Source organism: Nanorana parkeri, unplaced genomic scaffold, assembly GCF_000935625.1.
Source record: "Nanorana parkeri isolate BGI_ZX_2015 unplaced genomic scaffold, ASM93562v1 scaffold53, whole genome shotgun sequence".
Taxonomy (NCBI): domain Eukaryota; kingdom Metazoa; phylum Chordata; class Amphibia; order Anura; family Dicroglossidae; genus Nanorana; species Nanorana parkeri.
The window spans coordinates 2,540,103-2,554,437 of record NW_017306321.1 but is presented as its reverse complement, the minus strand read 5'-3'; the positions used below and the strand labels follow the sequence as shown (position 1 = coordinate 2,554,437).

Genomic DNA, 14,335 nt, shown 5'->3' with positions numbered 1-14,335 from the left:
ACCGGAGACGCTACACGGATCTGTACGAGCCGGCTCTTGGCAGTGTGAATGAGGCCTGAGGGTGAAACCAAGAACGGTATTATTGCATATTATTGAAAACCAGCACAGTATTTATACAGTTCTGGTGGTCTAAAAACATAATACACTCAGACATAAACAGACATCCCCATCCCAGTGCCCTAATGAAAGAATAGGGAGAGAGAAGGTACACATGATGGGGTGAGTGTCTGTCGTATGTTAATTTACTCAGCTACAGCAAGTGCCAAGTTAAACCCATTGTTAACACAATCAGACAAATAGACTTGACTAACAAGTAAAATGGGAGTCTAAGTCCAGAGTCTGGTCCAGGACAGGATACTGGGCAATAGGAAAACACAGTCTCAGCTCCCCATGTATCCCCCACATAATTGGGAAATAGATCTCTGGGGTCTTCTTGATCCATGGAGCGTAAATAAAGGGTCTCGCACAGCCCAAAGCACCATTGCAAGCCCTTCTCCTAAACAACAGAACCCCCTCCACAGCCAAGGTCCATAGTCAGTGGGAAGGAGTCAGGCATGCCTGCAGTCCCCTCCAAATAACAGAGTAATAGAGGCTTAATAATAGAGGCTTAATAACCTCTGCTTTGTTCTTTTTCATTTAGTCTTTGTTCAGTATGAATTGCCCGGGTTCGTGACAGGTTTACTTTAAAAGAAAAAACAAAAGAAAAAAAAAGGGACAAAATGGACTAAAATCTTCTCCCTTCACTTAGACAGGAGGATGGAGAATTTAATCTTCAGTTTCTTCATCTTCCTGGTTTCTTGGCACAAAAGGCAACGTGGTCTGTCCTCGTTCAGGATCTTGCATTCGAAGGATTCGGATGAGATTGCTAGATGGGAGGGAGCTGTAAAGTAACACAGGACATTGCAGTGAGCATTAGATGTATTCTCCAGCTTATATTGTAAACAGGACAATTGTAGCCATAAAACTTGTTCCCAGATATACCTGCCTACAACCATGATCAGGTGTGGGGCATACTGTTCTACTACGTAAGTGCAATGCAGGAAGAGTGACAAGATGTCACCCACCCCTAGCTCTCTCCCTTTAATGTATTCACTTACAAAGCAGGAATTTCTATCAAAGTATGTGAGCAATTTAAATTAAAGAAGTACTCCAGGCAAAAATGTTCTTAACCCCTGTAGTGGGGCTACCGTGTACTGCAAGGGTTAAGTGCTCGTTTTTGCCTAGGGATGAAAATAAAGAAGATATTCTCACCTGACGCTTGCCGCCGGCTGGCTCTTAGACCAGTTTCTCCAGTCTTTCTCCCCCTCCGATTCAGCAGTCTGAGTCATCACGTCCTATACACTGTATAGGACGTGAGGACACAGAGGAACATTCCACCACTGGACCAGAGGGGTAGAGAGGCTGCAGGTAATTGCAGAAACGTCACCAGCACACCAAATCCTTATAGGATCAAAGTTCGTGGATTTTATTGCAAACTCATGTCAGTTACACAAGCGCTTTCGGGGCCACACAGGGTCCCTTCATCAGGCATAGCAATGACACGAACAGAGAGGGTTTAAATAGACATAAAGCAGTGCAGACACACCCTTGGACACACCCCCTGACGTCACATGACGTCAAAAAAACCAAACAGCTGTGAACAATGGAATCATTAGAAAGACAAGCTTCTATTCACCATTTTCAAGTGAAAGAGAAACCAAAGTATTGTTGCAAATTAATCATATCAAACCACATTATGTAAAGCATACACTTATACCAGGGAAAAAAAGGGTTATATAAACAATCCAACATGTGCAGTGATTACCATAACTTTGCGAATGCAGATGCCGGGTTGCCATAGCGACAGGACACGGAAGTTCAGTGAGAGCAGAGGGACAGTCCACTGGCGCACGCGCCATGCGGTACAGGTATCGTGCTAGCAGCCAAAGAGGAGTCAAAATAGTCACTGGGAATGTGCATGGCGTGGTCCGTCCTATAAATCGGATGGAACGCACCGCCATCTTGCGCTTCAAGAGACAGACTATGTTAATTGTTGCTAGGCAACCACAAGCAATATGCGTGTCACCCGCCCATTGGCCAGAGGCAATTGGGGAGGAGCACCACCGATCTCAAACAAAACATACTGCACAGATTCATAATTGAAAGAAAAATTACAATAACAATGTATGTGTTGTAAATATATTGCTATTAAATTAAGGCAAGAATACTCTGAACAGGTAAACAGCAGAGACTCCAAGACCCAGAGCTGTAAACTGCATATAGTGTAAACACCATATACACTATCTGGCCAAAAAAAATAACACACTCTAATATTTTATTGGGCCACGTTTATCTTTGATTACGACACACATTCGCCGTGGCATCGCTTTGATAATCTTATGCAATGTCACAACATTTATTTCTATCCAGAGTTGCATTCATTTTTCACTAAGATCTGGTAGTGATGATTGGAGAGTCTTCTCCAGCGTAACGTCTTCTCCAGCACATCCCAAAGATTCTCAATGGGGTTAAGGTCTGGACTCTGTGGTGGCCAATCCATGTGTGACAATGATGTCTCATGCCCCCTGAAGCACTCTTTCACAATCTGAGCCCGATGAATCCTGACATTGTCCTCTTGGAATATGCCCAATGTGCCATCAGGGAAGAAAAAATACATTGATGGAAAAACCTGGTCATTTATTATAGTCGGTGATCAGTATTGGAACTTTTTCACGAGTATGAGTACTCGCAAAAAAATCCCCTGTGCCATTACTGCTATCAGTGCATCACTACAAAATATGAAAAGGTTTTGGTTGAGTGAAATCGAGTCTAATTACGGATTGATTTTTATTACTATGACCACAGCAAGGAAAGCTCAGTGACCCCAGTTCTTGCTGAAACAGCCAGTGCTGAACTTTCTGGGATCTTCTCTTAGAGTGCTAGAAGATCCTGGAAAATATCAACATGCTATTGAAATGTTTAATGGAAAACATTTTGTTCTAATTACATACTTTTTTATAGAGCCAGTGATGTCTGGATCGCTGCGCTTCTCTATACAGTGCAAGTAGCTAGCGACAGGGGCTAGCAAGGTCCTGTATATAGCTTCCAGAAAACATCACATCACCCTGTCTCAGTATAACTACCAAGAGCTGTCGGCCCTAACACAACTAGAAGGCTGGCTCTTAGGAGGAGTCATGCTTTCATAAAAATGTCTTAATGGGTGCAAGTCCGCCTAGAGGAGTGGACATTCCTAGACAGGAAGCATTTGCATGCAGTTTGCAGTAGGTAATGTCCATCTGTGATGCTGAGCCTCCATTACTGAAAAAAACTGAACTGGAATGAAAGGGGTGGGCCAGCAACAGTCAGGCTAGGAAGGAAAGCACTAGATAATGTTGGACATCCTCCAGCCAGGAAATAAGATGGGCTGTGTCTGACTTGCTCTAATGCCCACTCCTTACCAAGATCCCAGTGTGCAGTAAAATCCGAGTAAGCTATTTCAGTACAAGAGAGCAGACGGTACAACTCTGCAAGACATATGGCATGGCTGGAGTTCAGCTTTAATAAAGTAGAACATGGAGGAAGCACCTGCACATTTCTCAAATGACTGCCACTGCCAACACAATTCTCCCCTGGCTATGAATTTGACGAGGCATTTCTTCACAGCACTGACACGCAATGTACCACCATCAACTGCACGATGAACACTCGTACATATATACATTCATAGCGTTTAGAATTTTATTTAGAAATACGGGATTTTACACCCCCTATCTAAGGACAGAAGTAGTCATTACCATTGTAATGAAACTCCAACCAAGATACCCGCATCTCCCTGTCCTATGTGCGAGGCCTAACCATATTTAACCCCAGGTTAACCATATTCAACACCCAGATCCCAGCTGCCATTCTCTATCATTTCCCTCCATGACTTTCCTTTCTACATAGTACTCGCTATACAAGGAGTAACTAGAAGCCCTGACAGACTGCAGTCACTATAAAGACAGTGGCACTAGAATATTCCCCCAGAAAGCTTGAAACGCAGCTCTCATGCCACAACATCCATTAAGAATCTGATTGCTGAGAAGAAATTGCGGCTCTTTTTCACTGTTCATGCTTTATTGAAGTATCCCCAAAGCAGAGTTATCAAATGAAATTCTGGCTTCCAGATAAGGCAGCTTGGAAGGCCGTCAGAAAAAGGGCATATTATCTACTTTGATGCTCAATGGCTTGGTGAGGAATAGAGAATGGCTTCAAATGCAAGTCTGACACGAGATGCCGGAACATGTTCACATTTCTAAGCGTTAAGACTAATCTGCCACATCACACTAACATGTTACCTTTCCAAACTGGGAACTCCAGGAGAAATATATTTTGTTAAGAAGCTGTTGGAAGCCAAAAACCAGCACTATCATCTTCTTGTATTACAATTGGCAAGCAGCTTGTTCAGTTCCGTACCTGACCCCCTAAGACTTCACTTTTCACAAATTCGCACACATGTGTTGCCATGAATGGCAAACCAATACACATATACAGCAGAATGCTCCTAACTCCCTTCAAAGCACCACAATGCACATATGTAAATGTACTGTGCATTGTGGCACCCACGGAGGCTGTCTAGGGGCTCTTGCAAAGTGAACTGGAAGACAATGCTATGCATGTATTGTTATAAAGAGCTGTGCCCACACATTATAGCTAAACTACGGGCATACAGTGGCTTCCTCTTCTGCGCTGCAACTCTGAAGTCCCCAGTTTGAATAAAGGTTCGGCCAGGACACTATCTGCATGGAGTTTGCATGTTCTCCCTGTGTGTGTGTGGGTTTCCCCCCACACTTCAAAGATATGCTGGAAGGTTAACTGACTCCTGTCCATATTGGTCCTTTGTGCGTGTGTGTGTATGCATGTCAAATAGAGACCTTAGATTGTAAGCTCCGGGAAGGAAGGGGCTGATATGAATGAAGAGTGTGTAGAGAGTAAACAGACATCACTATATGGATACCTGTAATAAAACACAACAGAAAATCTCTTCAAGCCAAGCAGCACCAATTAAATATTCATTTGTCTTTTAAAATAACTTTCAAGTTCAGTGTCTATGTACATTAAAGTGGCTCTTGCATCAGATATAGTTATTCATATTAAGAGCATCTGTGCAATGTAATGTGAAAGTGTAACAGGTGATGTACTACCTCTCAGAGATCACAGTACTCTCTTACAATGCCTTTACCTGCTTTTCTGTCCAGAAGGACGGCACCATCTTTACTTCTTATGCACAACCCACAGTCATCTACTTCTTGGACTGAGAAGCTGGCTGTCATGCATAGATCAACCCCTATTGCAGCCTCTCCCTTAAGCGAACCATACACTGTAATATTGATTACATATAGATTTGTACATCAACGCTTATGAGCGTGGAACAAAGAATCTCCCGCTGTCAGAACACCCAAACAGCTGGCAGCTCATTGGCTGTCAGCTCTATTCGTTGAAGATTTTTCAAACGGCTCCTTAAATCAGTTGATCAAGAAATGCTGGCAGGAAGGGTGCTGACACTGGCACCCACTGTGCAAATTTCAGCCAGTTCATCAAGAAACCAGCTGAAATTCATAGTGTGTATGGCCACCTATAGTGACTTGTTACAATATTGCAGCCTGATCACTGGGAGGAGACCGAGGAAATGCCTCCTCCTGCCTGCAGCAGACTGATGATGTCATCCCAGCTAGAAGTCACTGACTGAAGCTCAAGAACTGCTTTTTAAAGATACACGGTGGAGCTTTCTTGAAAAATAATCCTGCTGCTGTATATTGTGACATGAATACATTGATGAAGATTTGGAATGTACTGAAAGGTCAACCTTTACAAGATAAACCAGGTATAGCAAATATTTTCTTACGCAAGTTGGTTTCTGATCAGCTATAATAAATAGGTTACCTCATATGTTGAGGGGTTAGAAGAATGAACTGGTAATGTTTCTGAGACTCTGACATAGTAAATAACATATCCATAGATATCCGCCTATTCACCATGTCCTGCAAGACATAATAAGGAAATTATTAATAACGTATAACATGAGATCTAAAAACACATTCCTACCTGAAACATTACACTGGACAGGAGGGGGAATTACAGAGTATTTCTTTTCACTAAATTAGAGCTACTAGTCCAACTAAAAATAATAATATGCCTTTTAACAGAAAGCCAACAGACATAACAGCCATATCACAGGACTTCCAGAGCATTGTGGGTACTGTAAAGGGAAAACACAGCAGTCGATCCCTTTCAGATATCATATGGAAAACCAGCCAAGTTGGGGAAGTGAGTGGGGATGGATCAGTTAGGTTTACATTTCAGTTTGAGCTACTGAGCTCTTTAAACAGGCTTTTTTTCAAAACAGGAGCTAATGAGTTGTCAGAACTTTTGCTCTGATTAAAACCAGTATTTTATTTATGAAAACAAGTAGGGATCTTTAACGTGTTACTAAAGCAAGAGATAAATATTCCTGAGTTTGTAGGCACAGCCCTGTGTAATGCGTGCAAAGAATGTCCACTCTACAGAGTAGAATTTCTGCTTTCTTCTTGAAGTACCACAGCATATTCCCAAATGAGAATTTACTTCGGTGTTAAGTGCACCTGTAATGTCTACTAGTATTCCCCTCCTGGAGTCAACAAGAAAAAAGACAAAATCCACAATCTTGAACAACCATAGCAAACAATTAACCATAGGCCTTAAAAGAGAACTATGCGGCAAGTGTTTTCCCCCATAGTTCTCTTAGGGGTCATGGGAGGACATAAACTAGCGTCCTCCCCTGTGTAAGCCGGGGTGCTGCGCTTGGTTGTGTGTGATCCACCTTTTAATTGGTCTTTAAGTTGTGTGGAAATGTGAAAATATCACAAACTAAATACAGTGCCAGTGATCAAATCCTAATTGCGGCTGTATACTGAAAATACAAGTCGAAAAAAGGAAGGTAAATGTGTTCGTGAATAAAAATTAAATATTATTAAATATTAAGTTAACAATGTAAATATCGCAAAATATGTGTAGCATATGTAAATAAATAAAATATTGTCGTGTGAAAACAAGTTATATTGTGAATAATAAATAAATAAAATCTGGTTGAAAATTGTGTAAACGGGTGAATTATTCCACCTGGCAATCAAAAATTAGAAAATAAAAATATGAATAAAAATGGAATAAAAACTAATTGTATGGCCAGTCAAAGGCTACAAGCCAAAGTGCACAAAAATCTTATAAAAACACATCTACTGATATAAAAGGTGACTAAAATATAGTGTATATAGAGGTGTATGATCGGGGATTGTAAGCAGCAAGATACTATTTTCCTCCGAGCAACATTGGAAGTCAAGTCCTGAAGACTTTTTCAAAAGTGGAGTACCCAGTCTTCAGTACTGGGAGTACCCTTTTGAAAAAGTCTTCAGGACGAAACACGTAAAGGGAGTGCTCCGTTTCCTCGCTGACACCCTGGGAAGAGGTTCTACGCAGGTTGCATATGCTGTTTTACCAACGGAAGTTTGTAAGTGCAATCATTTTTAAACTTTTTAAATAAAGGATCTTGCATCTGCACTTAAATCCTGTTTTTTCTTCTATGGTCGGTTCCCCCCTCGTTTCCTGGCTGATCTCTCCGGAGGGTTCTCCATCCATACAGGAGGCTGTCCAAACACCGCCGATGAGAGGAAGTGCAGCCTGATGGCAGGAGAGGGCAGAGAGACTATTATTGAAGAATTTTTCCCTCTGCGGACTCATCAATAGAACTATAAGTAAAAGACACTTGACTTCCAATGTTGCTCGGAGGAAAATAGTATCTTGCTGCTCATAATCCCCGTTTATACACTATATTTTATTCACCTTTTATATCAGTAGATGTGTTTTTATAAGATTTTTGTGCACTTTGGCTTGTAGCCTTTGACTGGCCATACAATTAGTTTTTATTCCATTTTTATTTTCTAATGTTTGATTGCCAGATGGAATAATTCACCCGTTTACACAATTTTCAACCAGATTTTATTTATTTATTATTCACAATATAACTTGTTTTCACACGACAATATTTTATTTATTTACATATGCTACACATATTTTGCGATATTTACATTGTTAACTTAATATTTAATAATATTTAATTTTTATTCACGAACACATTTACCTTCCTTTTTTCGACTTGTATTTTCAGTATACAGCCGCAATTAGGATTTGATCACTGGCACTTTATTTAGTTTGTGATATTTTCACATTTCCACACAACTTAAAGACCAATTAAAAGGTGGATCACACACAACCAAGCGCAGCACCCCGGCTTACACTTGATCACGTTGATAGATATTGCTGCAGCTGGTTCATTTCTGTAAATATATCCTAGCGCAACTACCCTGGTTACAATTAGCATCCTCCCCTGACCCAAAGCTCAGTATATCGCGAGCTACAGCTCGCGGTATACTGAGACCGCCACAGCCGGGACGGATCCCGACATTACTGTCGAGATCCACCCAGTTGGCTGATTGACAGCTGGCTCTGCCTATCTAGAGGTAGAGCCAGCTGTACCAGGCCCCTCCCCGTCCGTTCCTCCACTCAGCACTGGGGGATCGGAGAGGGGAGGGGGGAATCCATGCGGGGAGCGGTGACTGACATTCACGGCTCTCTGCAGGAACATGATCGAGAAGTGAGCGAGCGACGGTATGCGCTCGCTCACTTCCCGATCTATTGAGCCGACGTGTGACAGTTTGATTGTCACATGTCGGCTTGAACTATGAGAATGAGTGTAAATCTCTCACCTCATAGTTCTCCTTTAAGGCCCTATACCGAGGACATAAGCCATGGTAATGCTGTGTCACCAATGAATGATTAGAAGAACCTCTGTATTACTATCGTACAGGATTTATATAGCGCCAACAGTTTACGCAGCGCTTTACAAAATAAGGAACACCTTACAATTACAATACAATTTAAGACAAGATGGTTTGAAAAGTGCTGTAGACATGAAAGGGACTTGCTGGGCATGAAGGATAGCAAATGTAAAGACATACAAGTAGACTGTAATTGTTTATCGTTACTTCTGAAACAGGCTCAATGACGAGGTGTCCACTTAATACAATAAGTTCAATATTTACTGATTCAGTGACATGGAACAAGTGAAGAGATTAGGCTCTCTGACTCTAATCTGAATTGGATGCCTGAAGCCTTATTCCAAGTCACTGACTCAAAATACTGAGGACACAGGATGAGCAGGCACCTAGTACAATATGTGACCACATTTTATGGACACCTGACCATTACACTTACCTTACCTATATGAAGACAAGTTTTTTTTTTCCAAACTTTATTTTAAGTTTTCAATTATAAGAATAACACACAAGGGATGTGTAAAAATAATACAAATACATTGCATTACATTACGGGAAAAGGGAACAGTGTGGGAAGGCTATCTGTCAATATAGCATCAACATCATTTACCAATATACAAAGGGAAAGATGAGCGGGTAGTGTCATCCCGGATCAAACCTTAACTGGCGGACCATAAGCAGATACCTGGTGTGATATCGTGTACGGGTATCTAAATTGGGTTTTGCACCGATTGTGCCGTATCTACGGGACGCTCAATACCCCCCAGATCCTGCCTTGCAGGGCCAAGAGGACAATGTACCACATTGACGGGGGGAAGAGGAAATAAGTCAGAGGAATAGTAGGGTGGAAGAGAGACAGCTGGCAGTGAAGACAAGTTTTGAAGAGTTTTGCATAGTGAAATACGAATGGCCTGTACAGAGCCCTGAATGATGTGAGCCAGGTCTTCATGTCAAGCAACAGTGCTGCACAAATCTAAAGGAGTACCCTGAGTTTTCATAAACCCTATGAGGGTAATTTGTCAAAACTGGAGCAGACAGAATCTGGAGTAGTTGCCCATGGCAACCTACCAGCTTCCCTCTTTCATTTTCCATGCTTCACTGTATTAAAACCCAGAGGTGTTAGTTGCATGTATTTGCAGAAAATATACTGTATGTGGAAGCCACACTGCCCCATCAAGGCCAGTCAAGATGTCGGCAAACTTTTGGCCTTAAAATTATCTTTTAACCTACTTTTAGAAGTAGGTCTACAATGGCAGGTGACACAAATCTCTCAGTACAGGTTTCTTTGATGGTGTTAAGCAGAGCTAAAAGGCAGAGTTTGTTAAACTTATTGCACAGGACTGAGAGTGGAGTGTCAGAGGGGAACAAAAAAATTATGTGATATGATGTGCACGTTCAGGTAATACCCAACATAAACCATAAACATTCTGCTTTCCCCTTGGGGCATGTCCCAGCTTTACTTTCTTCCTCTGCTGCTGTAGTGGGAACAAGTTTCTTTAATACTCTGTGACATCACCAGGCTGGAAAAAAATCTTGCAGGGGCAACTGGTGAGAGCTCAGTGAAAACTGATATAGGCATGTCCTATCCATCCTTCAGAACTACAGTACATCTTCCAAGAACTCTTTTTCCACACAGAGTGTTTGGGCAGGATCTTAGGAGTTAAGGCAGCAGCATTGTTTTCCTGGGAAATAAATCACTGTATGTAAGTGGAGAGCGACAGAGAGGGGTGGGGGATAGACAGAGTTGTGTAGTCCAGCAGGCAGAGCTGACAACACTGGTGGGAATTCAGTGCAGCAAAGGCACTGTGTTTTCAATCCAAAGAAGAAGTTAGGAGCGCAGTGGATTTCTGACAGATTAATAGGCATGTTTTTATACTTGCACCACTAAAACAAAAATTATAAAAATAAAACGGATGAACATTACCATGTATACATCAAATTCATCCAGACACCGGAAAGGGGACTCAGTAATCGACCAGAGAGAAAGCAAAAAAAAAACTGTTGACAAAGATCGTTCTCCTCCTGAGAGAGACCTCATATCGGATATTAAAGCTTTATTTCCTTCCCCGGGCTGGACCTACAAGGGAGAAAAGACACTTTAATGACAATGTAATAATGCATTACAGTCTGGGCTTATACATGCACAGGAATTCCCATAGACCTACATGTCAGGAGTGAGACTTAAACTGGAGTGGCTGCACAAGATGCCGTGTTTGGGGCCTGTACTGTAGTGTAAACTTGAACTGAAGCCTCTATTACTGGATCCCTACATTATCATATCCTGTATAAGGGCTGGTGCAGACTTGGGTGATCCCAGAACGCGCGTCCCAGGACTGCACCATCTCGTGCGGTTGCACACATTGGTTGCAGTGTGGCCATTGCTGAAAAAAGGTATATGTACCTTTTTTCGCCACATGCAATTTTTTCAACCGCAATTGTGCGCGATTGCGAGGGGTGAAATCGCACGATCTGCCTAGCCTGACTGGAATGCCATTAAAGAATAATGGCACCACCAGCGCGATCACGTGACAAGTCGTTTGTCTGAGCAATCTGAAAGTGGTAATACAAGGATTCTAGCTTGCAGGATAGCTTGAGGAATCGCAGAACGAGGACCCCGCTGTGGTTAGCGAGTCACCGCGGGCAGGCCGTTCAACGACAAGGCCTCATCCATGACGTGATGTTAGTAATGTAGTATATTGAGTGTCAGTATATGTTCTCATACTACTAGATCCTATACATTGCAGAATCTGGTAGTTATAATACTATATAGACTTTTTGACCCTAAGACAGTGGTGGCGATACTTGGGTAGTATTACCAGCTCACTGGCAGGTTTTATTCCATCATAGTTATTCACCATTTGTTTAATCAGTCAGCTGAATTTACTTCCTGTGCTTAGGCAAACATGAACTTGTTATCTACTACAACTGGCAGTGCTCCTCTATGGCGAATGCAATTTATTGCACATACACATATTAATGTCAGGGTGAACGCATGTGAAGTGTGTACAGGACCACCTCTTTTCACCGTAATTAGGGCCACTTCATAACCCGCAAAAACAGAGTGGATATAGGAGTCATCATCCCCATGCAGACAGGAATCAATATTTCACTGCTGCCATATTTATCTTCTATTCATTCTAGAGAAGATTGCAGTGGCTTGTGCCATGGTTCTATGCAGCGTCACCCTCCAAACAATGAACAGTGCTGGAACCCTGGAAACACACAGTCTGCATTTTTGCAGGCTGAGATGACGGGCCCTTTAGAAAATACAGACATTTCCAGCCATACAGATTTAGATAACAGTGCAGTCTGATGCACAAGAAGGATTCCAAGATAAAGTCAATTCGCAGGCAGACTATATTCCCAAACATTTTTCATAAGGATATCCACTGGGAAAAAACGTGAAATGAGTGATTATTGCAGCCGCATATCATTAACCTTCTTGGCGGTATTCCCGAGTGTGACTCGGGGTTAATTTTCTGTACTGTAAGCGGTAACCCAGAGCCACACTCGGGAATACACAGCGCGTCTCTTACCTTGTCCCTCGAGCCGCGCTGCGTCCTCCGGCCGATGCCAGCATCCGTCTTCCGTCCCTTGCGAGCGTCCGTGTCGCAGGGGGGCGGAACCGGCGGGAGATTCAAAAGTCAAAAGAGAAAAAAATAGAACGAAAAAAAAGAAAAAAGGAAAAAAATCATACCGCCAGGGAGGTTAAATGGATTTTTGACTGCAATTATAGTAAAAGACCTAAGACTGTATTTATATCCGCACAGCAGCTGAGATGTGACCGACAACATGGTCCATTAGATTCTGCTTCATCCTCATGTGAAGACAGGAGAAGATACAGAGATGACCCCGTAATAATAATACACATTTGTTAATTTTTTCCCGGGATGCAGATACACACCAAAAAGAAACAAGTTATTGTACCTGTTTTTTATTCCATAATCTATGAGGACCCAAATTTACCAGACAGAAACCGTGCCCAGTTCATAGACATTTACAGCCTAAATTGGCCATACGCCAGTACAATTTCTTTTGAAAAAACTTGTTCAACTTTCTAACAGTTAATGGTGTTAAATTGACACTAAACTCAGGAGTTAAACCTCAAGAAATATTTCAAGTACCTTACCTATTTAAAAAAAATTGTTTGTTTTGTTTCTGGGGGGCTGAAGGTTGTTAAGCTTCTGTGTATGTGTATGATTCACCCCTTGGTAGGTGCAGGATATAAAAGACTATTGTTATAATAGAATCTTTTGTAAGGAGTGAATATGTTAAAGTAGAATTAAAGTCTCCATTTTTTTTTACATATATATACTGCTAGCAAGCAGTCGATATATGCAAAAATTAGAGGTGCACCGAAATGGAAATTTTTAAACCGAAACAAAACCGAAATAAAAAAAAATTGTCCTTTTAGGGGCTTCTGGGAAATATTAGGGGTCTAAACAGATCCCTGATATTTCCCTTTTAAAATAGAAAAAAAGATTGAGGACACAGAGTCCACAATCTCTTTTTATGTGTCCCCTGTTATCAATGAACAGGAATCCTCTATGACTGTTCCTGGTTATTTATAACTTGAGAACATTGTATGTTTACTATAACTACAACTATGAATGGACAGGAGGTGATGTAGATCACTCCCATTCATTGATAATTGAGGATGTAGTAACCATACCATATCCTCAATTATCTACAAACACTCAGCGATCACTGAACGCTGAGTGTTTGTACTTGCTCTCCTCTCTGACACGCTGTCACAGGAGGCTGATGAGGGAGGAGAACTCAGCCTGCTGTGACAGCGCGGCCTGTCTCCTCCCGCAGCGCTCCTCCCGCAGCGCTCGGCCGGCTATCACAGTTTCTCTCCTCCCCGCTGGGACACAGAGCAGCACCCATTGGGGAGGAAAGAAAGCAGGGATGCGCCGCTGTATCGGCAGGAAAAAAAACATTAGAAAAATTGTCAAATAGACAATTACTTACCTCGGTCTGCACCGCTCGCTCCAAGCTGCAGTACACAGGTCCTGAACCGTTGTGCAGGAGGAGGATGTGGGTGGGCGCATGCGCAGTCCATATCACTGGAGGGATAGGAGGAGAGACTCAGTACAAGTGAATGCACGCAGCCGTGAACGTGCACGCCGGACAGACTCTGAGGGAAACAGAAGAAAACAGCAGTCTGCGCTGGATCAGAGACCGGCACCAGCGCTGAAGGGACTGCTGGAAACAAGTGGAAGGAAGATGATGGTCGGATCAAAAGGCATCACTTAAAGGGGTTCTAAACCCTCTGTTTTTTTTGCCTATATCTACTGCTAGCAAGCAGTAGATATAGGCAAGAAGTTTAAAAAAAACAAAAAAAAAAACAGCTTGAACTGGTTTTAAACTTACCTCGTTATCGCTGCTCGCTCCCGAGAATCAGGAACTGCTCGTACGGCCGCAAAGGATCTTGGGGCGGGCGCATGCGCAGTTCCGATTCTCGACCGTGAGACGAGCAGAGAGACGCAAGGTAAGTCTATGGACGC

At 42.3% G+C, this 14,335-nt stretch overlaps 1 protein-coding gene across 1 annotated transcript in view; it reads right to left on the bottom strand.

The window, feature by feature from the left end:
* Nucleotides 1-761: 761 nt before the first annotated feature.
* The window catches only part of LOC108803549 (structural maintenance of chromosomes protein 6-like), a 100,381-nt gene continuing 86,807 nt past the window's right edge, over nt 762-14,335 (bottom strand). Inside the window, exons 24-26 of the mRNA XM_018575385.1 lie at nt 10,750-10,902; nt 5,902-5,999; nt 762-880 (exon numbers count right to left, since the gene is read on the bottom strand). Of these exons, the coding sequence (XP_018430887.1) occupies nt 766-880; nt 5,902-5,999; nt 10,750-10,902 (366 nt within the window). The 3' untranslated portion in view covers nt 762-765. The remainder of the gene's footprint in view (nt 881-5,901; nt 6,000-10,749; nt 10,903-14,335) is intronic.